The sequence below is a fragment of the Xenopus laevis genome, chromosome 3S (assembly GCF_017654675.1).
Source record: "Xenopus laevis strain J_2021 chromosome 3S, Xenopus_laevis_v10.1, whole genome shotgun sequence".
In the NCBI taxonomy this organism is placed as follows: domain Eukaryota; kingdom Metazoa; phylum Chordata; class Amphibia; order Anura; family Pipidae; genus Xenopus; species Xenopus laevis.
The window spans coordinates 54804559-54832427 of record NC_054376.1 but is presented as its reverse complement, the minus strand read 5'-3'; the positions used below and the strand labels follow the sequence as shown (position 1 = coordinate 54832427).

The 27869-nt window shown below is 39.0% G+C and overlaps 1 protein-coding gene across 1 annotated transcript in view; it reads left to right on the top strand.

Annotated features, from left to right (window-relative positions):
• adam10.S (ADAM metallopeptidase domain 10 S homeolog) overlaps nucleotides 1–27869 on the top strand; it is a 72483-nt gene that overhangs the window by 4777 nt on the left and 39837 nt on the right. Inside the window, 1 exon segment of the mRNA NM_001090443.1 lies at nucleotides 19213–19363. Coding sequence (NP_001083912.1) covers nucleotides 19213–19363 — 151 coding nt within the window.

The window sequence follows — 27869 nt, the reverse complement described above, 5'->3', positions numbered from 1 at the left end:
GACTTATTATTGGTGCACACTCCATGCCACATACAGATCCACATTACGGCCTCTCTAAATCAGTCTTTAATGCCTAAGCAAGTCTGTTTTAAGAAGTGCTTAAATCCTGCGTGCCAGCCATGCTTTCTTTGTGTTGGTAATCATTATTTTTCAAGATCATATGTTGCTTTGAGTCTCACCGGATTTGCAGTAGAGCCTCACAGTTTGAGAAACTTTGTTGAAGTGGATATCTTACTTTTTCCAAATACAAGCGCTAGAGGAATAGAAAAATTCTCTGGTGGTGGATACTTTGGTTCATATTGTTTTAAAGAGACTTTTTTTATAGTGGTAGCCACAGCAAAAAGCAAAAAAAAAAAAAGCAAAGCTCAGCTGACCTCATACTATTTTTAGATATTGGGGATGTTTTTGTAGTTTGGAGCACCATGCTTAAAATTAAGTAAAAACCTTTCAAAACATTTGTCTTGCAGTTTGCTTGGGTTTATTCTAGGTTAAAATGGAGCATAAGGTATTGTTTTTTAAACTTCTACCTTTGTAACAAATTTTGTTTTTGTTTAAAAAATATTTCTGATTAATGGTGTTTTTTTTAGCTAACAGAAACTGTAATTAATGTATCTTTATAGTTGTCTGAAGCCAGTGTTTGAAGCTGTTTTGCCTTTTTTTCATCTTTCTAAATGGGATTTTATGAAAAACTTTTTTAGGTAAAAGGTTTGCTTACTGAACTAACTATGCCTGCTTCATCCTTACACAGCTGTATTACAGCATTGCTGCAAAAGATTCATTTTCTAAAAACTAAATTCTTTATACATCTTTAGCTCTTTATATTCCTGAACTGTGTCATTACGAGACTAGCCCTTTGCACAGTACATATAAGATGAAGTTCAGAACTTTCTGAGCTACAAGGTGACTCATCAGAAATTCAATACAAAGAATTTCTATACCTTTATTTTCTCAAAGAAACATTGTGCTTCCATGGAAACAAACAGGCTGCACATTCACCTGGCCAGTTATTTGCCATAAGGGGCAACAGCAATTGAACCCTGGAAAATAAAATTCTTTGTGGTTGTTTGAGGCCTATAATTATTTTTTCACAAAATAACATTTGAAGCATTTTATTTAAAAGTACTGAAACTGCTCTTCTGTTGACTACCATGCTATATCATTCTCAGATTTTAGTATGAAAGTTGCTTTTTAAGGAAATACTTGTCTAATATTGTCTGTACCTCTCTTGATGAGGAAAAAACCATACTACGGGAAAGAGATCACCATTTTCAAAGCGTTTAGAGTGTTCTGAATGTTATCAAGTGAAACACAAGTATCATACAGTTTGCAGTTATTTTCGACAATTGCCGCTTAAGTACAGTAGACCTCTTCTGAAAAATATCTACAGGGAAAGGCAGCATTATGGCCAACCGACTTCAAAAATAATTGTATGTCTCCTGTCTGGCAAGAAATGCCACTCCTTGTTTTCCTTTCACATGGCTGTAGGATCAGACTATTCCTAGGTGACCCTTGAAAGTTTTCCATTGAGTAGCCTGTCAGCCAAATAGACAGATACTGTTTGCTGCCCATAAATATTCTATCAGGCAGTATGGTTATAATTTCTCAAACTGCTTGATGAAATATGTGCAGGTATGGGCTACGTTAACGTGACCTGTTATCCAGAATGCTTGGGACCTGGGGTTTTCCGGATAAAGGATTTTTCCGTAATTGGATCTTCATACCTTAAGTATACTGGAGAATCATGTAAACATTAAATAAACCCAAAATGCTGGTTTTCCTTCCAATAAGGATTAATTATATATTAGTTTTTTTAGATCATGTACAATATACAGTTTTATTACAGAGAAAAGGGAAATAATTATTAAAAATTTGTATTATTTGTATAAAATGGAATCTATGGGAGATGGCCTTTCTGTAATTCAGAGCTTTCTGGACAACGGGTTTCCGGATAATTGATCCCATACCTGTACTGTTAATGAAAGCTGTGTTTGAGTGTATTGGGATACACTCACAGGCTGTCTGACCCACGAGTACAGCCACGGGCCCAGGCAGTTTCCATAGAACTGACTAGGAGCTATTCAATGTTACAGGGCCCTTATGGAGGACAGGAAAGAATAGTAGGTGAATATAATCTTGCATTATTATTTTTACAACCTAGCAATTTAAACAAAGCCACACTTCCAAGTTAATGTTAAAAAAAAGAGTAATATATGTTGGTCAGACTGTTACTTCCTAAAGGCAGGCCATATTTATGGAGTTTTATTAACTCGAAATGTATATATTTATATTCATTTTATTAAACTTTTTTTAAGTGTTGTTTGAGTTTGGTTATAGTAGAGAGTAATATTCTGAGACCATATGCAATTGGTTTTCATTTTTTATTATTTGTGGTTGTTGACTTGTTTTTTCAGCAGCTCTCTAGTTGGCACAAATTACCCTAGCAACCATGCATTGATTTGAATACCCTAGCAACCATGCATTGATTTGAATAAGAGACTGAAATATGAATCAGAGAGGGCCTGAATAGAAAGATGAGTACTAAAAAGTAGCTACAGTGCCTTGCAAAAGTATTTACCCCCCCCCCCCCCCCGGCATCTTCATGTTTTGTTGTCACGCAACCTGGAATTAAAATAGATTTTTTTCAGCGTTTGCACCATTTTATTTACAGAACATGCCTGCAACTTTTATTATGAAGCAATCCACAAATAGGACAAAATAACACAAATCTTAAGCATGCATAACTGTTCACCTCCCCTAAAGTCAGTACTTTGTAGAGCCACCTTTTGCGGCAATTACAGCTGCAAGTCACTTTGCATAAGTCTCCATGAGCTTGCCACATCTTGCCACTGGGATTTTTGCCCATTCCTCAAGGCAAAACTGCTCCAGCTCCTTCATGTTGGATGGTTTTCGCTCGTGAACAGCAATCTTCAAGTCAGATTCTCAATTGGATTGAGGTCTGGACTAGGCCATTCCAACACATTTAAATGTTTCCCCTTAAACCACGTGAGTGTTGCTTTAGCAGTATGCTTTCGTTCATTGTCCTGCTGGAAGGTTAACCTCCGTCCCAGTCTCAAATCACAGGCATAATGACACAGGTTTTGCTCAAGAATATCCTTGTATTTAGCACCATCCATAATTCCCTCGACTCGGACCAGTTTCCCAGTCCCTGCTGCTGAAAAACATCCCCTCAGCATGATGCTGCCACCGCCATGTTTCACAATGGTGTTCTTGGGAGGATGGGATGTGTTGTGATTGCGCCAGACATAGCATTTTCCTTGGTGGCCAAAAAGTTAAATTTTAGTCTCCTCTGACCAGAGCACCTTCCTCCATACAGTTGGGGAGTTGCCCACATGCCTTTTGGCAAACTCAAAACGTGCCTTCTTATTTTTAACTTTAAGTAATGGCGTTTTTCTGGCCAGTCTTCCATAAAAGCCCAGCTCTATGGAGTGAACAGCTTATTGTGGTCTTATGGACAGATACTCCAGTCTCTGCAGTGAAACTCTGCAAAGGATTACCTTTGGTCTCTGTGCTGTCTCTGATTAATGCCTTCCTTGTCTGGTCTGTGAGTTTTGGTGGGCGGCCCTTTCTTTGCAGGTTTGTAGTTGTGCCATTTTGCAGCCTCTGGGGCCATTCAGAAAAGTGTGTTTTATACTGACAGATCAAGTGACACTTAGATTGTACACAGGTGGACTTCATTTCACTAATTATGTGACTTTTGAAGGTAATTGTTTGCACCAGTATTTTTAGGGGCTTCATGGCAAAGGGGGTGAATACATATGCATATTCCAAATTTTCAGTTTTTTTATATATTTTTACTTCACCAGCTTAGACTATTTTGGTGCAGATCCATCACATAAAATAAGATTAAGAAACGTTTAAATTACAGGCTGGAATGTAACAAAATAGGTGAATAGGGGGGTGAATACTTTTGCAAGGCAGTGTATTGCAATACATTTGTAGCCTTAAGCTCAAATCCTCGATTCGTACGATTTTCAGACTTTGTGTGGAGAGTCCCAATGTTTTTCGTCCCACGGAGATCGGTAGTTTGGATGATCGGCCAGGTTAAAAGATTTCTGTCAGCCGCCAATAATTTCTCTGCATGTATTGCTGATCTGACTATTTTCAGTGGGAGACTGTCACCAGCTTTGTCGGATATAAACGAAACCATAAAATTAAATATGGCTAGAAATACCGTATTTTATATATTAAAATTACTTAATCAGCCTACAGGTTAAACTTCTCTATAGTAGTAATGATCCAATCCTTCAAAGTTATCACAGGAATTTCCCATCTTGGATTTTGCAGGGGTGTCTTCCACCTGAACATTCAACAGATGTTGAGAAGCTAAGCTTAGAAAATTGTCAAGCAGAAAATGAGGTTGTTGGTGTTGTGCTGGTATCTGAGATGCCATGCATCAATGTTTATTTGCTAATCGGCCTCGGCCTTATATTGTGACATTTATTTCATATGTATTCAGAATCTTGGGAGTCAATCCGTAAGCTCAGGTAACTGACAGCAGCACAGAGCATGTGCAGTGAATCTGTAGAAAAGATGATGGGGAACTACTGGGGACATCTTTGGAGACACAAATAAAGGCTGTGGTTACTTCAGGCCTGTATAGAAGCTCAAAACATAGACTACAATATTTCAACCCTACTTCCTTAGCTAAGCTTTAGTTCTCTTGTAAGGTGGCCATAAACACTCATAGAAGCTGCTGGTCTCGACCACCAGACCAAGTCAGCAGTTTATTTGCCTATGCAGGAGTCCTGCCAGTGACATGACCAACAGATATTTGCTGAAAACCCTGCTGCAGCAGGTTAAAGGGGTGGATTACCTTTAAGGTAACTTTTAGTATGTTATAGTATGGCCAACTCTAAGCAACTTTTCAATTGGTTTTGTAGTTTTAGAATTATTTGCTTTTTCGGAAACACATTTTATTTTACTTTTCGGGAACACAGTAGCACCGTGACTTAGTGGCTTATTTAGCTTTGCTTCTGTAATCCTATAGTTAGCTAAAGACCCGCATCTTTACATAAATATATTCTCTTTAACACCCACATGCTATATGAAACTCTTCCGAAATTCTGCTCATATTCAGCTTAAAAATTCAAGTAGCATGTAAGTGTGTGGGTGCAGATTGTTCTACAATCATAAAAGATCTGCATATGTATAATACTTTTACAGGTGAACCGTTACTATAGCAAGAGAAAAAGACTTTTAGGATAATGTCTTTATTTTTAATTATCCTGATCATTCTTCTGTAATGGCTTATTGACATAAAGTGCCATGCAAAATTATTTCCTGCAAATAATTAGAATAAAACCATCTCTGCTAAAAATGTAAAAATGGCATTTCTGTGATGGTCATATGGTGTTATTCTGAGTTAGTGTGTGTGAATCCAGCTTTTATTGTCAAAGTTTTCCAATCTGTGATGTGGCCCCCCCCCCATGAGAGGGAGAGATGGAGAGAGATAGAGAAGAAAAAAAACAAAACAAGTGAACGTTTGCATTCTCATGCTGAAATCTGCACCTGGGTTGAGACGATTGTTCATGGTTGTTTTGGTGCAGGGAGGACAGGAGTGGTTCACCTTTACCTTAACTTTTAGTATGCTGTAGAATGGCCAACTGTAAGCAGCATTTCAAATGGCTTATTTTCTATAGTTTTTGAATTATTTGCGCCTTCTGACTCCTTCCAGTTTTCAAATGGGGGTCACTGACCCCATCTAAAAAACAAATGCTTTGTAAGGCTAGAATTTATTTTTAAATTTTAGGGGTTGATTTTTGGCCTGCGTATTTCAGTGGGCAGATTTTCAGCCCCTTTCAAAACCAACACCAAAAATCCGCGAGTTTATTTGTTCCTGAAATTAATGGCCTGTTATGAAAAGCAGTACAGGTTTGATTTTGAAGCTTCTTTTCCTTATGCAATAATGCTAATGCTACTGAATTGACTTTCTTCCTGGTAAAAATAGCACTTAAGCAAATGTTTGCAAAGGTGCAGTTTTAGTGGTGCTTCCCTGAGCCTCCAATTTTCACTAACAATAGGACACAGCAGCTACAGATTAAAATCACCTTTTATTATATTTTTATCAGTTCAAGCTGTAGAGCAATATTCTGAGCCCCCCCCCCCCAAACTACTATCCGTTAGTCGTGTTTCACACATGGGAAAAAAATCTTTTGGATAAAGGGGTTGCTGAATCCAAAAAAGCCAAACTACATGGTAGAAAATGAATGCAAATAGAAGGGGTTGCTGAATCCAAAAAAGCCAAACTACATGGTAGAAAATGAATGCAAATAGATCATTGTTTGCACTTAATAATAGTATGTCAGCCCCTGATCTCTCTTGTCAACAAATTGCATTTAGTCACTTGCATGGCATTCCATACATTTCTATTTGCACTTCACTTCAGAGCTAAAGCATCAAATAATTTTTTGAGGTAACCCTAAAATGTGCAGGGAAACACCTTCAATTACATCATCAGAAATAGAAGTCTGTGGATGCAATTCCTGGGTGCCCTAATGAGCAGTGGGGACCCAATTATCTATGTTAGCAACTTCATGCATTATGAACTGGTGGACAGAAATACCTCCATTCATTTAGTATTTGCTCACTTAAAGTCTGTGCTGTGTTAAGCGATCAACTCAAGTGTTCTCAAAGGAAAAAAAAACCCATTGTATCAACCTGTTGATACTCTGAACAGTCAGTGATCAATGTATAATGTTGCACTTCTTTGACATTGTGCTAAGGTTCTGGTTACTTTTCGGAATATCATACTTAAGCTATGGGAATTAACATCTTTAGCAAAGATGCCTAGAACCATTTTATAAAGCCATGTCTGTTGGTATGTCCTATTAAAGGTTCCCTTTACCTAATCTCAATTGTACTTGTCTAATAGAAATTTTGTTAAAGTAGTATTTTTTCCTAAGGGTAAGGTCACACTGAGCGCTTCTGGGAGATTTAGTTGCCTGGCGACTAATCGCCTTGTCTTTGCGGCAACCAATCTCCCGAACGTCTTCCCACACTCTGCGCTGACGATTTTTCATTTTAGCCAGCACAGAGTGAGGGAAGGTGTTCGGGAAGATTGGTCGCCGCAAAGACGAGGCGATTAGTCGCCAGGCGACTACATCTCCACGAAACACTCAGTGTGACCTTACCCTAAACGTTCACTCCATGGAGTTCTAGCCTATCGAACATGCATCTAAACAAAGAATATCTTTAATTAAAGTCCACTTGATGTATGCATTGTCTCCTTATCTTCACTAGACTGATGTTTAATCAGTAACACAATTTCTAATCTGCATGGACGTTAATGTTATTTTTAAAGAGGAGTAGAGACCATGATTTATATTGTGTGTGAGTGCGGTTGTTTTTCTAAAAACAATGACACATATTGGGTGATTTGCACTGGTTTAAGGCACCGTAGGCAAAGGCAAAAATGCTCCAAACCATCCATTGAAAGTGCCTGACACAGTTTGAAAGTGCCTGACACAGTTGCAGGCATTTAGTTATAGTTTGAGAGTATTTGCTTGCCTCTCTTTACCAAATCAGAAACTATGTGGAAACTGTGATAACCCACTAAATTTGCCCATAGTGTGTACAGAGAGTTATGCTTGTATATGTTATTTCTAGCTTTTAGTCTCTGTAAGGCAGTGGTTCAGAGGACAGCCCCCCCAAGAGTGGTACAGATTTGAGGCTGGGCTGGCTCCTGAGCTGCTTAAAATCACAGGCTCCAAAACTATTGAAAATTCCCTGTGTGCCATCACTATAAAAGCGAGGAAATCTTGAGCGATATACTTCACAGTACTAGTACCTGTTCTCTCAACATTTAATCTTCTTTTGTTCAGAACTAAATATGTTCTAATCAGATAATGTTATGTTTACCTTTTTTCTAATCACCAACAAAAAAATTGAAGGTTAAACCAGTTTACTCAAAGGACAAGAAAAGCCATAATTTGACCCATAATATGTTCCCTGTACACTGAAAAGGCTGAGTTCATCTTCATGTTTGACCTCTTGGCCTCTTTCTGTATTGAAAAAAAAAACTTGTCTGCCCTTATATTTCAGGAAGATTGGCAGCAATGTGGCTACTACAGTATATAGGCTGACACCACTTCTGTAGCAAAATTGCTGCCAGTCTTCCTGAAATGTGAGGGCAGACAAGTTTTTTTCAATACAGAAAGAGTGGTTCTCTAGTAGAGCCATGTGAAGTACTGGAAGGGACTAGGTGGGAATCTGTATGTGATGTTTTGGGAAGATGTTTGTAGAAATGCCCACTGCATGGTATAAAGTTAAACAGTGCTGCTTATAGAAAAAAACACAGTGAAGCATTACATTTAAATTATTATATGTAAAGCGCTAGTTTTCAAATGTAGCAAGGTAAAAACCTAATTCCGTTTTACAAGGAGTACATTTTATGTAACATTTTTTGTCATAATTAGTATGTGAACGTGTTTTTTTTATATTTTTTTAATTTTTAATTGATGTCAATTTCTGAGATTGGCTAAGTGTTCAGCTGTGTACTACAGATTCTACCAGCAGAGACTATATGATGCAAGAAGGTATTTTCCCTCTCCCGTCTACTTGGAACCAGCAGTGACACCCTGATCTATGAATGCAGACATGTGTAAAACGAGTTGGCACATCTGAGTCACCCAGTCACTGTTTTTTAGTTACAGATTTGACTGCTGAATCTTGCTAAAAAGTTATTTGCTTACAGGGGTTATGTAATTTTACATGTAATGTAAGCACATTGGTAAAATCAATCATTTTACAAATGATTTTGGGTTCCAACTTAGAATGGTAGACATATTTGAAGCCTGCTTTACTCTTTTGTTCAGAAATTCTATGAACCGTAGATTTTGGTTGGTTTTTTTTTTTTTATTTGTTTCTTGCCCCACCATATCTGAAATTTTTTTAAGTCTCCCCTCCACCTCTGTAAGCAATCCCCATATGTTGTAGTGGGGTTTTAACTTCATTGGAGCACCTTCGTAGTAGGTTGTATAAGATCCACTTTTAAGCGGCATATGCATTACAGTTTATATTGGTTAGATGGACCCTAAAGTGGACTTACTGTATACCAGAGCCTGTAAAATGCATGCTTAAAAGCTTCTCTTATGCATATGTTCACAAGACAACAATTCTTGGAAGTATCCAACCTGGTCTCATGGTGCCTCACTGTTTACCAAAAAGAGTGAAGTCATTGTTTCAGCACTAAAAAATTTATTAAATCTAAATGAGCTCATCTGTTTAATTTCCCTTTTAGTCATTCTTCAAGAACATTAAATGGGAATCACCCGAAGATGATTGTGGCCATAGACACAACAACTACAATCTTTCCTGCGAACAATTGGTCAGATATACAGGTAGAAACAATAGAATTCTACCTGTGGCATCAGTGGCTGATGTTTGACAAACCAACCAATATCAAAGTATTCTGCTGATATTGGCTGGCTTGTCTCCCGCCGTTTCGTAAGATATTATCAGTTCATATATGGCCACTTTTAGTCAGGTTGTGTAGACGTTCTTCCTGACACTCTGTGCCTATGTTGCATCTTTAGGGGTCCCTTTTTCTTGATCATCATTTGCTCCTGAGGCATCACAGTTGCTCTCTTGGACGATGGCCCCCAGCTGCATTCAGATTTTTATTTTGTGTCTTGTTCTAGAACTGAATATTGCTGTTTTGAAATGCGTTGGTCCATGTACTACTTAAATCTGTGTTCTTGTTATTCAAGTAATTTCGGTCAAACACTCTGTTTACTCTAAAAAAAAAAAATGTTCTAGTTTCTTCCATATAATGTACGACTTTGGACACCGCTTCCTTCCTTTGATGTTTCTTTATGGCTTTGTAAATGGTTTGGTATAACTGGGAGCAGAGCTTTCATAGGAACCAGTATTCAGAAACCCTGCATGGGCAAGGTTACCTGTGGTACTTCTATAAGTGAAATGTTATCATTTAGACTAATTTTGCTGAACTGTAGACTGCTTTAAAGTTACTCGATTGAAAATGAAAATCTGTTTTTCTGATGCCTCTCGTCACACGAAGGGTGTTATGAGCCATCCCAAAAATTGGCAGACACAGCCCCTCTAACCAAAGCACAAAGCTTTTCATATGCTTTGTGCTCCTTTAATAACCTTGTTTAAATCACTCCTTAGGGGAAAATACTAGGAATCCAATTACAGGTGTCCTCTAAGAAATCTGTTCCCTTTTGGAGATGTTTATAATGAAATGCTCCAACAGGCATAATTAGCAGTTTTACTTCATAAGTGTATCATCAGAAAACTCCCATTTAAACAAATTGTGCTGATGAAGAGCTGCTAAGGGGACAGGCTTACAAAATTACACTGCCACTTTCAAACACTTTTCTGCATGTCACAAGAATATTTTGCTTTGTAGTCAAGAATTTCTACTTGGCTTGTATTCTTTATTTTTCTTGGTTATTTAGTGCTACCATATTTAGCAGTACTTTACAGAGCTTCTATATCTTTCAAATCAGCCCCAGTGGAGTTTACAATCTCTGTCCTAATCTTTTTCATGCTCATTATGATCAGTTTTATCTGGAAACAATTCATCTGCCTGTTTTTGGTAGGTGGGCAAAAACCATAGCACCCAGAGGGCCCTCCATATTTTAATATTTTGACACACCTCCGTTGTTATACCTTCCCTTTCAAGCACTTTGCCATGGTGCCCAGCGAAATGTCCTGTAAGCCATATTTAATGTACATAGTGTGCAAACTGGAGAAGGAAAGAGTCTTGAGATTCATGTCAGATTACTGACAGGTCTCAATATTTTTCTATTTGGTTACATATAAAGCTGTGCTGAGCTGTAGGAAAGTCACAGACGGGGTATGAGCTGAGTGACAACTGTTCTAGTGAAGTTCTGCTAACCCCAAAGTCTGATATTAAAGGAGAAGGAACGTTGTTTCACAATTGGGGTGCCAAATGTTAGGCACACCCAAGTGGTTGTATTTCACTTACCTGAAACCCCAGGCCAGTGCTCCTATCAGCAGAAAACTGCACCGGCCCAGGTTATTCCAGGGAGCACCATGGAACGATCCTCTTCCGTCTTCTTCTTTCTCGTCGCAGATGCGCATGCACATTAGAGTGCAAAGCCAAACTTTAACTAAAAAGCCACCTATTTCACTCTACTGAGCATGCGCCTGCCCCGGGAAATTTGAAGAAAGAACAAGCCGGGAGATGCGTATAGGAGCACTGGCCCGGGTTTCAGGTAAGTAAATACATTCACTTGGGGGTGCCTAACATTTGGCACCCCTAAGTGTGAAACAACTTACTTCTCTTTTAAGGGCCTTGTTTACCAAAGTCCGAATTTATCTGACTATTATCTGACTAATTCCAGCGCAGACCACAGAAAATTCCAAATAGGATAGGGACCTCTCCCATTGACTTATTTACAACCTCGGTAGGTCTGAGATGCTGGATTTTTTTCTATTCTCTGTGTTTAATAAATCTTGAAAAATTAGAAGTTTTTTTTTTTTTCACTAAAAATTCGATTTTAATTTTATAGTTAAAAAAAAAAAAAAACTTGAATTTTGCGAATTTTTGGCATTTGGACTTTAATAAATAACCTCCTTAATGTCTGATATGTCTAAAATGTCAGAAAGCAGTGAAAGTGGGAAAATTATCCATCCATTGAAAGTGCCTGACACAGTTTGAAAGTGCCTGACACAGTTGCAGGCATTTAGTTATAGTTTGAGAGTATTTGCTTGCCTCTCTTTACCAAATCAGAAACTATGCGGAAACTGTGATAACCCACTAAATTTGCCCATAGTGTGTACAGAGAGTTATGCTTGTATATGTTATTTCTAGCTTTTAGTCTCTGTAAGGCAGTGGTTCAGAGGACAGCCCCCCCCCCCCCCCCAAGAGTGGTACAGATCTGAGGCTGGGCTGGCTCCTGAGCTGCTTAAAATCACAGGCTCCAAAACTATTGAAAATTCCCTGTGTGCCATCACTATAAAAGAGAGGAAATCTTGAGCGATATACTTCACAGTACTAGTACCTGTTCTCTCAACATTTAATCTTCTTTTGTTCAGAACTAAATATGTCCTAATCGGATAATGTTATGTTTACCTTTTTTCTAATCACCAGCAAAAAAATTAAAGGTTAAACCAGTTTACTCAAAGGACAAGAAAAGCCATAATTTGACCCATAATATGTTCCCTGTACACTGAAAAGGCAGAGTTCATCTTCATGGTTGACCTCTTGGCCTCTTTCTGTATTGAAAAAAAAAAACTTGTCTGCCCTTATATTTCAGGAAGATTGGCAGCAATGTGTCTACTACAGTATATAGGCTGACACCACTTCTGTAGCAAAATTGCTGCCAGTCTTCCTGAAATGTGAGGGCAGACAAGTTTTTTTCAATACAGAAAGAGTGGTTCTCTAGTAGAGCCATGTGAAGTACTGGAAGGGACTAGGTGGGAATCTTTATGTGATGTTTTGGGAAGATATTTGTAGAAATGCCCACTGCATGGTATAAAGTTGAACAGTGCTGCTTATAGAAAAAAACACAGTCAAGCATTACATTTAAATTATTATATGTAAAGCGCTAGTTTTCAAATGTAGCAAGGTAAAAACCTAATTCCGTTTTACAAGGAGCACATTTTATGTAACATTTTTTGTCATAATTAGTATGTGAACGTGTTTTTTTTTATATTTTTTTAATTTTTAATTGATGTCAATTTCTGAGATTGGCATAAATTTTTTTTTTTTCACTAAAAATTCGATTTTAATTTTATAGTTAAAAAAAAAACTTGAATTTTGCGAATTTTTGGCATTTGGACTTTAATAAATAACCTCCTTAATGTCTGATATGTCTAAAATGTCAGAAAGCAGTGAAAGTGGGAAAATTATTGTAAACTGTAAAAGTGAGAGCGCGGAACAAGTTTATATTCATTTTGTTTGGGTTTAGTTTTAATTATAAACATAAAACTCATTTTTATAAGACACAGGCTTAAGTAAAATCATTTTGTACCTTCATTGTTAGCATTTCTCTTTATAACGGTGTCAGTGTGAGGTTGGTTATGTGTGCTACTTTCTTTGTGTACTGTTACCCCTTTATAAATTGGCACGAAATCCTAGACAACAGTATTGCTGAACTGCTCTCTTCCCAATCAAGTACAAAGTGTCTCCTTTCTTGCAGTGTTTTCTGCCCTTCCTATGAATCAAGTGTGTTGAACTGACTGTTCATTGACTAGAGTATTTGTACCAGTGAACTAATAGCAAGATCATTTCAGATCGGCAAAAGCAGTTTTTATTAAAATAGGAAACCGGACAGTGGCAGAGGTGCAAAGCCGGATTTGGAGGTTCAGAGGGCTGTGGAAGTCAGGCCGGATGACAGGAAGCTCAGCCCTCCCTGACACAATGGTTGAGGGAAGCTGTTCCTTGCTGGGGTTAGCAGTTGGGGGGGGGGGGTAGGGTGCCGAAACAGAGAGCGTTTATTGCATATTTATGTTGCTACTAATATTGTCTGTGCATGATTTTTGCTATGCTATTGTTGAGCCAGTTTTCTACTCTTGTGTAGAATTGCTGTTTCAGGTCTGACCAAGCAAGATGCAGTAGTTTCAGTTGACTTTGTGCAAAAAAAGAATGTTTTGAAGCATCAAATAATTCTGGTGGTTTATTCTCAGCAGGGATGAAGGAAAACGTGTTTTCAGATATGCCCTTTGTCCAGAAATGTTTACAGAGGTATTAAAACGAATTGCATTCATTTTAAGAATGTAGAGTTGAAAGAGATCAGCTAGCTGAATTTTCATGCTACTGGATTTTTTTCCCCTGCCTTTATTTTTCTAACTCTGTATAAGCAAGTTTTGCTAAAACATGGCAGCCTCAGACAGATTGGATCAATTTGTGCAAAAGTGCACTAACAGTGTGTCAAGTGTAATATTTAATGTAGTTTATCTGAGAAAGAAACTAGTAAATTAAAATTTTCCCATAAAAGGAGCTAAACACTCTTTTTCCCCACTTTCTAATTAGGAGCTATTACTTTTGAATGGTGTATCTGATGTCATATTTTTATTCTTGCTATTTCATCCTTTTGGGGGGGGTTAATATTTTGTTTATATTTTTGTCAGGTCTTAAGAGACATACGCTCACACTTCTTCTGGACGACTAATCTCCCCGAACTGACTTCCCGCCGGCTAATTGCCTGCGGGATGGCACTCTTGAGCGCTTAGTTTTCCAAAGTTGCCTCACAAGAAATTCTAGCCAGCGGGAAGGCAGTTTGGGGGGATTAATCACCACGAAGAAGAGGAGATTTTACGATGGGCGTCTCATCTCCCTGAGTCTGAGCATATGTCTCTGCCCTTAAAGTCCTATCATTAGAAGTATTTTAGGCTAAAGGTGGCCATACATGGATAGATCCGCTCGTTTGGCGATGTCGCCAAACGAGCGGATCTCCCTCCGATATGCCCACCTTGAGGTGGGCAATATCGGGCAGATCCGATCGTGGGCCCTAGGGTCCAACGATCGGATCCTAGCATTCGGTAAACGGGCGGTCGGATCGCGGGACCGCATCAACGAACAGATGCGCCCGCGATCCGACGGGATTTTCTGTCCCATCCGATCGAGATCTGGCCGACTTTCGGCCAGATCTCGATCGGGGAAGCCCGTCGGGGGGCCCCCATACACGGGCCAATAAGCTGCCGACACAGTATGTCGGCAGCTTTTATCGGCCCGTGTATGGCCACCTTTAGTCTACACTGGACTGTTTTTAAGCCTGCATATAAGTGCAGGCCGAACAATATGAACAATAGCCCCTCTGGTCATAACTGAGGTCTTCTGTGTCTGCAGGCAGCCCTGGTGCAGGCACACAACTTAACAGATACATAGTAAAACGGTATGTTAGGTTGAAAAAAAGACTTGCTTCTATCAAGTTCAACCTTTTAAGTCTATATATAACCTGCCTAACTGCTAGTTGATCCAGGGAACCATTTGAAGCCTCTCCAATTTTCCTCAGAGGGGGAAAAATTGCTTCCTTACTCCAAGATGTCAGTCGGACTAGTCCCTGGATCAACTTGTATTATGAGCTGTCTTTCATAACCTGTATTCCTTCCCTTGCTAAAAATCGAATGTATCAGCCAGCACGACTTCAGGGAATTCAGGGAGAGAAGCCCACATCTTTACGACTCTGCAAAAACCAGCCCCTCCCAATAACCTGTCCACTCGTTCTACCACATGCCGAACCCTAGCACCAGGCAAGCAGCAGACTGTTCGGCAATCAGGGTCCTTGTGGCAAATCCTATCCACCTTTCTAGTAATTGAATTCCCTATAACTAGAACCTGCCTTTCCTTCTTTGCACTCCCCCCACCACCTGTATTAGAGACACTGCCTCTTAAGGTGCTCTGAAAGTCAGTGTGCTCCATAAATGCCAGTTCAGAGCTGTCCTTCCCATCATCTTCACCCAAAATCGTGAATCTGTTGCTGAGGACCAGCTCCCCTACCCTTTTGTCCCCTACCTACCATCTTGACTGTCGCAAACCTGTCTCCCTCATTAGCCTCCACTGCCCCTTCTCCACCCCACTACACTGACTGCATTATAAAGTTCATCCTTTAGGACAGTAAATGTGCAAATCTGAAGCCTTTGTGAGAAGGGGTCAAATGATCAGGTCAGTACGATTTGTGCCATCCTGGTGAATTAAATGGATCTTCTGGTGTGTGGCCAGCTAATCTTTAATCGCGTATCGGTGCAGTGGAGCTCGTGGGCGCCATCTTTTGGATCTCTGATCTTCTTCGAGCCCTCTTCCTTCCCTTTGGCAATATCCCACACTTTTGGTGCATGCCCAGTTGCTACAAATTGGAAGACCACTCCAACTGCTCATGCACCAATACGGGCGCTCACTTACAAAAGACAAGGTGGCGCCCATGAGCTCAGCTATGCTTACTCTGCACATAAGCAACGGGCAGTAAACTCTTAGGGGCAATTTCAGGGGTAACGAACTATGCTGGGGGGGGAGCAGGGAGGAGGGACTAACTAGGGTAGTAGGTAGGGGCTTTTCTAATTGGCAAGGTTTATTTCTCCTTTAAAAATATCAACAGTAGGGAGTGTCAATCTTCTGCAGAAGAAAGGCATTTTAAAGGGGAACTATTGCAAGAATAACCTTTAAAATTAGCTTTATCCCATAGAAACCTTTCTAAACATAGTTAAAATTTTTAACGTTTTGGAATTAAATTACATTTTGACATTTGACATTCCTCTGTAAGGAATCTGCCTCTCTTCATACAGGGAGTGCAGTCAGATTGACTTTGATTGACTTTAGGTCACATACATTGTTGTGTACTCCCTAGAGCAGGGATCCCCAATATTTTTTACCAGTGAACCACATTAAAATATAAAAAGAGTTGGACAGTAACATGAGCATGCAAAAAGTTACTGGGAGTGTGTCAAACATGGGCTATGGTTTGCTATTGGTAGCCCCTATTTGAACTTGCAGCCTATAGTAGGCTGTATTTGGTAGTACAGCTGTTTTTATCAAAACTTGCCTCGAAGCCAGGAATTCAAAATTAAGCACCTGTTTGAGGCCACTGGGAGCAACATCCAAGGGGTTAGTATATTCCAGCTGTTAAGTTTCAAAATAACCAACACAGTCACAGAGCTGCATATAGAATGACAGAGGTGGGATAGTAAGAAAGTAAGAAGAGCTACATGATTATTTCAGCAATGGTGCAGATGCTTTGTTTTTTTGTTTTTTTTAGAAAGTTTCTTATTTCCATGAGATAAAAGTATCTATTATATTTTCAGTGTAGCAATAGTTTCCCTTTACACAAGAGCCATGTTGACACAGATATGCTGGGATGTGCAAGAGCAAAGCAGGAGACTAGAATGTGACTGAATGTTGAGGGTCATGACCACAATGGTGCCTTAATCAGCCATTGCTCAACTCTTGTTCTTAGTAGCTGCGAGCAGAATGTAACCCACTATTTGATAATGTAACTGTATGTTTTCAGGGCTTTGAATACAGTTGGCAGCTTTAGCACCATTGCTTTGATTTTTGTTGGCATTTATTCATGGGTGACACTTTTGACATGATTTCACGCAAGTAACATTTATTATAAATATTGATTTAATGTGGGCTGTTAATGAAACTTTTGGGGCTGTTTGAGCTCTGAAAATTTCTCACTGATAAAAACTTAAAAGATAGTAAGCAGTAAGTCCTACATTGGAAAAGTAAGAAACCTTTTCGGCAGTACGGAATGAAGTGACAGACGAATACAGATAGAGATGAGCTGTCATGCATGAAAGATAAATGATTACACAGAGCTCTATCCGACCCTGAGGGACAAGAGATTAGAGGACATTAGAATCCATTTACTGAGATGTTCTCAGAGGGGCAAGTAGCTACAAGAAGATAAGGAAAAACAACAGATGTCCTTCCTTGAGGACAATGATTTCTTAGTTTTCTTCTTAGAGCTGTAGTGGGGAAGTAAAGGTGGGCGATATCGGGCTGATCCGATCGCGGGCCCTAGGGACAACGATCGGATCAGAATCGAGGCCAAACGGGCGGTCGGATGCGGGATCACATCAACGAAAAAGATGCAGCCGTGATCCAACGGGATTTTTTAACCTGACCGATCGGCATCTGGCCGACTTTCGGGCAGATATCGATCGGGGACAGGCCCGGATTTGTGGAAAGGCCACCTAGGCCCGGGCCTAGGGCGGCAGGATTTTAGGGGGGCGACATGTTTAACCACACCCTCATTGGTACAAAAACACTGGGGATGCGCAGGAGATGCAATCATTTTTTAAATTTCCCATGTGCCAATCCACATTGCTCCTGTCACCCTGGAGGGGACAGGGGCAACAAATGGTAGTGGGCCTAGGGGCGCCCACTATGTAAATCCGGCCCTGATCGGGGACGTACGTCGGATGGCCCCACACACGGGCCTATAAGCTGCCAACTTGGTCTTTCAGCAGCCTTTATCGGTCCATGCATTGGGGCCTTAAGAGTTACCCTGGTAATTCATAATATAGGTATAAAAATAAACAGGCAGGGAAAGTTTGCCAATAGTTTCAACATAGGCTAGATTTTAGATCAATGGCACACAAGCCTTTTGTTCATCAATACTAGATACGATTTTTGCAGAAGGAATACTCTTTATAAAGTATTAAAACCGTTTTTGTTTTAGATCAGTTCCCATTTACATTATGAATTATGTTGACAACAGGCTGGTTCATGTTATAGGTGATGATTACCTGTGTGTTATTACCCTAAAACTTGCTTTAATCTGCAGTCAGTACATGGCTGTCATCTTGTTGCTTTAATTACTAGCTTGCACTTGTTTTGTCTGCTGTGTTGATGAAAATGCTATCTCAGAGCCCACATTCCAGTAAACAAGAATTATGATTTCAATTCACTGTAGAAGGAGGTAGCTTTTAGTGAGTTGTAATGTATTTTAGCTGTAACCATCATGCAATTTGAGCTATTAGTCTAAGGCAGGGGTCCCCAACCTTTTTTACTCATGAGCCACACTCGGAAGTATAAAATAATGTTGGAGAGCAACACAAGTATGCAAAAAGTTCCTGGCGTGCCAAAAAAGGTCTGCGATTGGCTATATCTAACCCCTTATGTGGACTTGCTGCCAACAGGAGGCTCTGTTTATCAGTACCTGTTTTTATGCAATTAAAGCTTGCCTTTAAGCCAGGAATTCAAAAATAAGCACCTGCTTTGGAGGCCACTGGGAGCAACATTTAAGGGGTTGAAGAGCAACATGTTGCTCATGGGCTACTGGTTGGGGGTCACTGGTCTAAGGCTTATTAACTAGCTATTGTTACATCCTATTTATTTGGGGAAACTGCTAGTGGTGTACTTGGGGTGCTTTCTTTTCAGTCTGAATATTTACTGTAGCATTTTTAGGCTGAAAAATGCCAGTATAACCATTTACTATTCGAGTGGATTTGGCTGCAATGTTTTCTGGCACAAAACTACCCCCAGAGGAGAGAATATGCCCTATATATCATCAGCTAAGAGGCAGTGAATGAACGATTAAAGCTACTTATGGGTAGGATGTATTTTTCTGCATTCTTTGATTTTATCTAATTATATTTGAGCTAAATACTAGAGTTTTTTTTTTTAAGAGACCATGAATAATTTAATAAGGGTGTGTTGTCAAGTAGTGTTGGCCCACATTCAAAAGAAAACACTATATATGCTACAAGCTTTCTGTGAAAAATTCAAATACTGAGCTTATTTTATTCTCTCCTCAGGTCTCTATGGTAACCCATTAAATAAATACATTAGACATTATGAAGGATTATTCTACAATGTGGATTCCTTACACCAAAAACACCAACGTGCCAAAAGAGCTGTATCTCAGGAGGATCAGTTTGTGCACTTGGATTTCCAGGCTCATGGCAGGTAAGAGCTTTCTTTATATTATTTCTTTATAGCCTTGTTCAGAATTCTCAAACCTTCACCAGTGGATTCTACATGTGACTAGCATTCTTATCAAATATGTAGTGTCTGACAAGAAAGAGCATGAGCTTGCATATAAATTCATTAATTCCAGACATTTGAAGACATGATATATTTATTTTGAGCCACTGAGTTCTCTCAGATTGCATTGTGCACTCATATACAGTGCAGGATTTCACTACACAAATTGGCTGAAATTGCACAGATTCTTGTTGCCTACAAAGCTGCAAATCACTCAGGCAACAAAATACACAGAATGGGCCCATGTGCCTTTTGCAGGTAGGGCTAATGTTGAAAACATTTAGGAGCTCTGTAATGTAATAATGACATTTTGCCTGAAGCTATTTTTGATGTGATATTTTTCACTCAGATTTGTCGGCATATGATCTGTAGCTATCTTATGAACTCTTCAACAAAGATTTCATCTTTTTGTTTCTTTAGGATTCAATAATTCAGTTGTTTACAACACTAGCAAATAGGAGCCTTAGGCTGATTTATAATGGCTTTGTCATTGTCATATTGTGTCAGGCACAGCATGGTGTAGACAAGGTATTTGGCCTCTTACTGAGCTGCTCTGGTTCTGAGCATCTCCGTTGCTGATTGGTCATAATACATGACGTCACAGCTATATTTGTCTATATGTACCATAGCCTGCATTTTCATTGCATTTCCCGTCCTTATCAGTTTAACATCTTCTAATGCCTGTTCACATTTGCCCCTAAGGGTAAGGGCAGACGCTAAGATTCGGGGAGATATAGAAGCTCGGCGACAAATCGCCTCTTCTTCGGGCGACTAATGTCCCCAAAATGCTTCCCCGCCGGCTATAATCCCGCCCGAAGTTTCCTCGTGAGCCAAGGGAAGGCTTTTCGGCAAGATTAGTTGCCCGGAGATACAGATGTTACAAGTACAGGCAGTTGTTTTTATCTCTGAGCATATTTAGCACTTTATGGTTTAATACAATTCTATAAAAAAAGTATGTTAAAACCATTAGGCCTGCAAGGACCCTACTAAATGAAACTGCTGAATTGTGTTTCAAGTCAGGTTGGCACTATTCCTTTATTAACTTGTCATTATACGTAAAGGTCCCTGTATATACCTTCCTAAGCAACCCACCTAATATTTATACTAATAAAATCTTTTTACCTAAATGTGATGCCATTTGTTTTATACTGTTGAACTAGTTCAACTTGGCCATGGGTATCGTTAAGCAAAATTACTGTTTAATGATTACATTTAATAACTAGTTAAATGAACTTGTGTTAATTTTGTACTGTATATGAATATACATGTATAACAGGTGCTTTCCCATAGTAGAAAACTATTTCACATGTAATGTAACTTTTTAAAATAAAAGCAAAACATATGGCACAAATGTCCGGTTTCTAAAGAGTAATCTACTGCTTTCCCTTAAAAGTAATTTTTAAACTACTGTTTGTAATTCAATTTCTCATATGCACCCCAATTGTCCCATTTGTTATTCGTCCCCTCTAATCTTCCCCTTCATGCATTCAAATCTTATTCTGGCCATGCTCGGGGACATCACCATGCGACTATGAACAATGTCACTGGGCAGGGCTGGATCATAACTGGAATCCACTATTACTCTGTTTCCTCCGATCAGATAGGCCAGTGATCCCCAACCAGTGGCTCTTGAGCAACATTTTGCTCACCAACCCCCTTCGATGTTGCTCTTCCTCAAAGCAGGTGCTTCTATTTGAATTCCATGCTTCATGAAAGTTTTGGTTGCATAAAAAAGCAGGTGTACTGCCAAACAGAGCCTCCTGTAGGCTGCCAGGCCATATAGGGCTACCAGATGACCAATCACAACACTTATTTGGCACTTCCATGGACTTTTTGCATGCCTGTGTTTCTCCCCAACACAAGCATTTACATTTGGCTCATGAATAAAAAAAGATAAACTGATGCCATACAAGGGCTGATCTGGGCCTGAGAACTCCCCTCACATATTTTATACAAGTGCGGTTGTTTGAGTATCGAATATAATTACACTTATTTTTAGAGCAGTCATTTATGTATTAAAAATGTCAACACATTATGAACTGCAGTTTTTGGTCGATAGAGAGCAATCTGTGCTATCTTTGTCTGTAGCGTGTGGGAGTTTTTTTCTGCCCTTAAAACTCATACCTCTTTCCTGGTATCTACCTGTTCAAGGGCAAAAGTCCTCCGTGTTTGGAGGGAGTGTAATGCTCTATAGTTGTTCACATAGGAATGAATAGAACATGGGGAATTTTTTATGTGGTGAGTTCTAATCTCACATGTGATAAATCTGCCCCTTAAAGGAACAGTGACATCAAAAAATGTGAGTTTTAAAGTAATATATAATGCAGCGTTGCCCTGCACTTGTAAAACTGCTGTTTGCTTCAGAAACATTATTGTTTATATAAATAAGCTGCTGTGTAACAAAGGGCTCAAGTTACACAGCAGATAACATAATGGTGTTATCCGTTATCCACTATTTAGGTCTTAAGCAAACAGGCAGATTCGGGGAGATTTAGTCGTCTGGCAACGAATCGCCTCTTCTTCTGGGTGACAATCTCCCGAGCTGACTTCCCTCTGCCTTTCGTCTGGTAAAATGAAGAATCGCCAGCGGCAATGTACTCGTGGTGCTTCAATTTCCTAAGTCGCCCAAAGTTTCCTCGTGAGGCAACTTTGAGCGACTTAGAAAATCGAAGCATCTTATGGCAGAGACACACTCAGATTCGGGGAGATTAGTCACCCGGCGACAAATCTCCTCTTCTTTGGCCAACTAATCTATGAACTGCCTCCCGCCGGCTAGAATGTAAATCACCAGCGGCAAGGCAGTTTGGGAAGATTAGTCACCCGAAGAAGAAACGATTTGGTGCTAGGTGACTTATCTCGCGAAATAGCAGCGTGTTTCTCTGCCCTTAACCTGTGCCATATAGCCTTTTTCAATTTCCGCCATTGCTACACAGCAGCTTGTTTATATTAACTATAGTAGTGTTTCTGAAGCAAACAGATCAGTTTTACCAGTGCAGGGAAACACTACATGATATTTTCATTACTTTAAAACACTTTTTTGGTGTTACTGTTCCTTTAATAATTCCATATGAGACCTGATTATAAATGGTAATGTCTGCATATTCTGAAAATTTGTCAATTTATATTTTAGCAAACCATCTCTTTAATTTAACATTCATATTTATGATTCCTAAACAAATAATTGTGAAAGAATGAAAAAAATCATGAATGGTTTCTAATGGGGAGATTCCAAACCCCTTTTTGGGATAAGGCACACGGGCACTTTGATTTCCACTGCATATAGTGCTTTCATGGATTGCTTTCCATACATTTCTATGGGAAGAGCTGCAAGATATTCTTGACCTTGGATTATCATCCTAAAATGCACTATTGCTCTTTTTGTGGGGGCAGTAAATGTTGCAGGGAAATGCACAGTTGACTTCTCTGAGGAGATTACCGGGAGTTAATGATTACTCTCCTCAAATCAACATATAGCAGAAAACAAAACTTCATGCTTAAAGTGAGACTGACACTAAAAATGTATTAATCTACATTAAAAGTTACCTATAGGTTTTTTGCTGATCGTTCTGCTTTTGTAAGTAATTGTTACTTAATGTTCCTAAACCTGACTGTTTTGCCAACCTGACTGTCCCTTCTCAGCCTGTCAGTTAAAGTTTCTAAAGCTAACGGACTATTGCTGCACAAATATGGCAGTCCCCTTATAAAGAACCATGATGGTAAAAAGGTAATGTAAATGCATCAGGCAAATACTTTTATGGCAAAATTAAATACACCATTCAAAGATAATGTTATGATGGATATAAAAAAAAAGGTTATTTTCTGGTGGCAGTATCGCTTTAATATTCTCCTTAGAAAACAGAGATTTGCCTCCTCTGCATTAGACAGGATTGTTAAAAATGAATCTCACGTATACAGTATAATGTGCTGGATGTTTTTATCCACGTGAACTGGACTTGTCAGTTTTTGGTTTTTTTCCCTGTGCTTTTAAATCCTTTTGTAAAGCATTTTTACCCACCTGACCATATTCCTTTAAGCTAAACCCTAAGATCTATGAGCCATATGAGTATCATGTGAGAAGCATGCGGTATCTAGTGTGAGAGGGAAGAATGCTTGCACCTCCCTTTCGCATAAGTTACTCATTCCAGGGCAGCCATATTATGAGTAAAAAGCCACGCCAGGATTGGGGAAAATCCACCAAAAAATTTTTTATATACAGATAAGATGACAAATACTGCTCAAAGGATTTCTGTTCCATAGTCAGAGCTATACATTAAGGCTAAGGCCACACTAGGCGATAGCGCCGCGATTTGACTCGCGGCGACTTTTAAGCCGCAATCGCTGGGGAAACTTTTGCGCTGGCGTCTATGGGGAATCCAGCGTAAAAACACACGCGGCGATCTTTTTTCTATTGTCGCTCAAAATCGTCTAGCGAGGCAATTTCGAGCGACAGTAGAGAAAAGATCGCCGCGTGTGTTTTTACGCTGGCGATTTTTCGCGATTCCCCATAGACGCCAGCGCAAAAGTTTCCCCAGCGATTGCGGCTTAAAAGTCGCGGCGAAAAGTCGCCGCGAGTCAAATCGCGGCGCTATCGCCTAGTGTGGCCTTAGCCTTACATGGCTGATACAATTTGCTTTTAAGTACTGCTATTGGCAGTTTCAGAATATACTTTTAAAAGTCTTTTGATCTTTCCAGCAAACCATTTTTTGGACAGCACTGACAAAACATTACTGCTAGAAAGATAAGCAATGTTTAATCTGTGTTGTAACCTATCACTTCTTCCCACCTGTGACAAATATAACCTTTCCTTTCTCTATAGCGAGCCTTTAAACATTCTCTATCAGTACAGACAGGCTGGCAAGCCATGACATGGCTAAACTACGACAAGCAAGGAAATGAAATAGACTGATAACTGTGACAATCCGTCCAGATCTGTTCTAATCATGCAAGTTTAAACATGCAGTGCTTAAACTAAATGGATAATGCACCCTACAAGGGAATAATTAACAAACAAATTTAGCTGTATAATTTGCAATATAAAGCCAATAGTATTATCTGTTTATTAAACAGCTATCAGACCTGTAAATTACTGCCACTTGGAGAATTATAAATTCATGGGTTAATTTCATAAACAGGCTTTGCTGCTTTTTCATTCTGAATTCTTCTAAAAACCCAAGCTATTCACTCCTGTGTCTGATTCATGTATTTTGTTATGTTTTCAATCCTGTGTACCTGAGTATATTGTGTGACCCAACAGAAGACCAGAAATCTGGGAATGTTGTATGTGGTAACACAAGCTCAGTTAAGACTTAAACAATCAGAACCTTAAAGATCTGGTTATACTGGGCATGCTGGTGCAGGTTAAGCCTTGACTAAACTTGTACATCAACAACATTTCACTAAAGGAGTGGTGCTATTTATTTGTGCAGTGGTGTCTTAGAGAAAGGTGAAAGCTCCTTACTGTGGGAAAATCCTTTTTTCTTTTAGAACTGTCTTGACATAGTTTGTATGAATAAAGCATTCTCCTATCATAATAGGAGAAACACACTGCAGTTGTGTTTGTTTTATGTATGAAATGCACATATGTATGCACATAGGTGCTCCGTTGCCCTTCGTGCAATTGCCTGTAGCAACCAATCAGCAGTTTGTTTTAAAAGTTAAAAAATTAAAACTAAAATCTGATTGGTTGCTATGATTAAATACATTTACCTGTTAGTGTTCAACATATAATGAGCTCATTTTTTTGTGAAACTTTGTTACACTACAACTAATGGTGATTGACAATGTACACAAAAATTTCTAGACGGTTTTTTGGATTTGTTTTCGATCTCTAGAAATAAAATTCAGTATCCCCACACTCAAAAAAAATTCTATAGCCGGTTCAGATGAGAAAGTAGCTGGTTGGGGGTAAAAATATATATAATTAGCCTGTTCCATCCTTGCTAGTCATAATAAAACACTTTTTTTTTTTTTTTACAGAAGCCTGTAGGACTTTGTACTTGCAAATACAGTGTGCAGCTCTGCAAAAAGTTAGAGCAGGCATTGGGGCAAGGCTGGGCAACTTAAAATAAATGAATGCTGGAAATGTTATAAATTCTTTGCAGGCTTTTTACATTACCACTTCACCTCATCCCTTTTATTAAGCAAGGACTAACTTTAGAGATTAAAACTAAAAACACCCTGTAGGATATGGATAGTCAAAATTATTCTCATCTATCAAATTAGAAGGCAATACAAGGGGGTATATTGTGAAGAGTCGTTGAGATGCACCAAGGATATTAACTTATTAATGTACATGCTACCCCATAAGTTACATTTCTACATAATTGGTGGATATTTTGTACTGTCTAATGTGTATAATCTATAACCAGGAGTATTAAAATATTTTAAGGATAGCTATGAGAGCCTTGGGCAAAACAAGACGCCATTTGTTCGGAGTTTCCTTCCTTGAGGGCTGATGTAATTGCATTGTGATTATTCCATATGCATTCAAGTAACGTAATATCACTTGTCTCTGTGCACTATAATTCACAAGGGAAAAGTGATTAAATAAATAATACAGAATTGCATACAAGTGTTGCTTAATGATTTTTGCCTCAAGTGTGTGCCACAAAAATGACACACATTGTGATGTTTTTTTAACCGTCGATTCAGCATTTCACACTATTGACCCCCAAGATGTCACTCATTAACCTGAGAAAAAAGTGCCAGCCCCAGGATGTTGATATCTGGGGATGGCATCTCTGATATATTGTTACATGTGTACAATTTACCTTGGTATGTCTTTAATAACGTGTTTTCTCTTTGCTGATTTCCTACATAAATGCGCCTTTATCAAGGAGCCAGCCTTTTTGTGGTCTTCCTCTGCTTGAAAGCTTAGGGAAATGTGATCCAAAGGTATATCTGTCTTTTTTGTACTAACTGCCCTTGGCATGAATCCCAAGTCTTTTTGAGCATTATTTTGTTTCAGTTCCCAGGATTTAACGTCTGCAGGTATGTGCTGCTGTTTTGCAAATGTTTGATTTTTATTTTATTACCGGTAGTTAGTGTTTGAAGATTTTTCAGTTTAAGAATAAATAAATCAACACAATACTGTTCCTATCACTTTTTCTCATTTCATAAGTGCGCCTATGTTGTTGTGATGCGCTAGTTTTTTTTCTTGAAAATATCATTTTTGGCCACTACAAATAGCAGACTGCCAGTGCTGTTGATTGAAGGCAAACAAAGAACATTATAACAATGGTATGGTTCTGAAAATGCAGTAACAAAACATTTAAGGGGTAGTTTTGACTGATGCCAAGTTATCATTACCTCCCATAGAGAGAGATGTGGGGGCAGTCAAAAACACTTACTGGCAGCTTGGGGTGTTAAACCACTGCACCTATTTTGAGAGTGCCGGTTAACTTTCACCATAGCTGGTAGCCCTTTGCCACTTAAGGGCAATGGTACATTTTGTAGTTTATATATTGGCAACGACAAAACATCCCTAGTTTCCTTTACACTTGCAGTAATGTGAATCGCCAGTGTGAAGACATATACGTGGCGCGAAGTAGCCACAAGTTCCTTATAAGGCAACTTTGGTTTACATTACTGCCAGTGGGAAGGAATCTAGGGTGGTCTTGTCACCTGTAATACTGAAAATGTACTGTGGGCAACAAAATGTCCTGTGTTCTATCACCCTAAAAGACATGGAAAGTCCTTGGACTTGTCATATTAAAGGCATACTGTTAAGATAAAAAGTGATAACTCTTGTCTGATTCCTTTCTGTAAAGTAATGTAGCCTTTGGGGGGGGGGAATATATGTATATTTTAGACAAAACTTGACAATGTTTCCTTTGAGAAATTCATTTTATGGTATGTGACTATTGTTCGTTTCCTTTTAGAGAAAATAATTGCCTTATTCTGCTTGATGACACAGTTTAGATATAAATAGAAACAGAAATGTGCTCCAGAATGTCAATATAAATAGCTCACCAAGTACATCCAGTGGTTCAGGTGCACCAGCCCCAGACCCTCAACTTCAGGGAGCAGCAAGCCAATATGTGCAAACAGAAAAAAAGGGGCTATCAGGCACTGAAAAGAATACACAGGGCCAAAAAAACAAAATATAAAACTATATTTATTAGTAGAAGTTAAAAATACATCTCCATGGGCTCTACTCGTTTTGTACCTTTAGGGCACTTAATCATGGACTTGCGATTAAGTGCCTACAGGGTATGAAACACTTGGGGCCGTGGAGATGTATCCATAATTTGGATCTTCATACCTTACGTCTACTAGAAATTCATGTAAACATCAAATAGGCTGCTTTACAAGGTATTGTTTTATGATTACAGAGAAAAAGGAAATCCTTAACGGTATCGGTTTATATGATGCATACATGTTTGATTGGTGTTACTCTGGTAATTTTGTTGGATGGTATAATCATCAG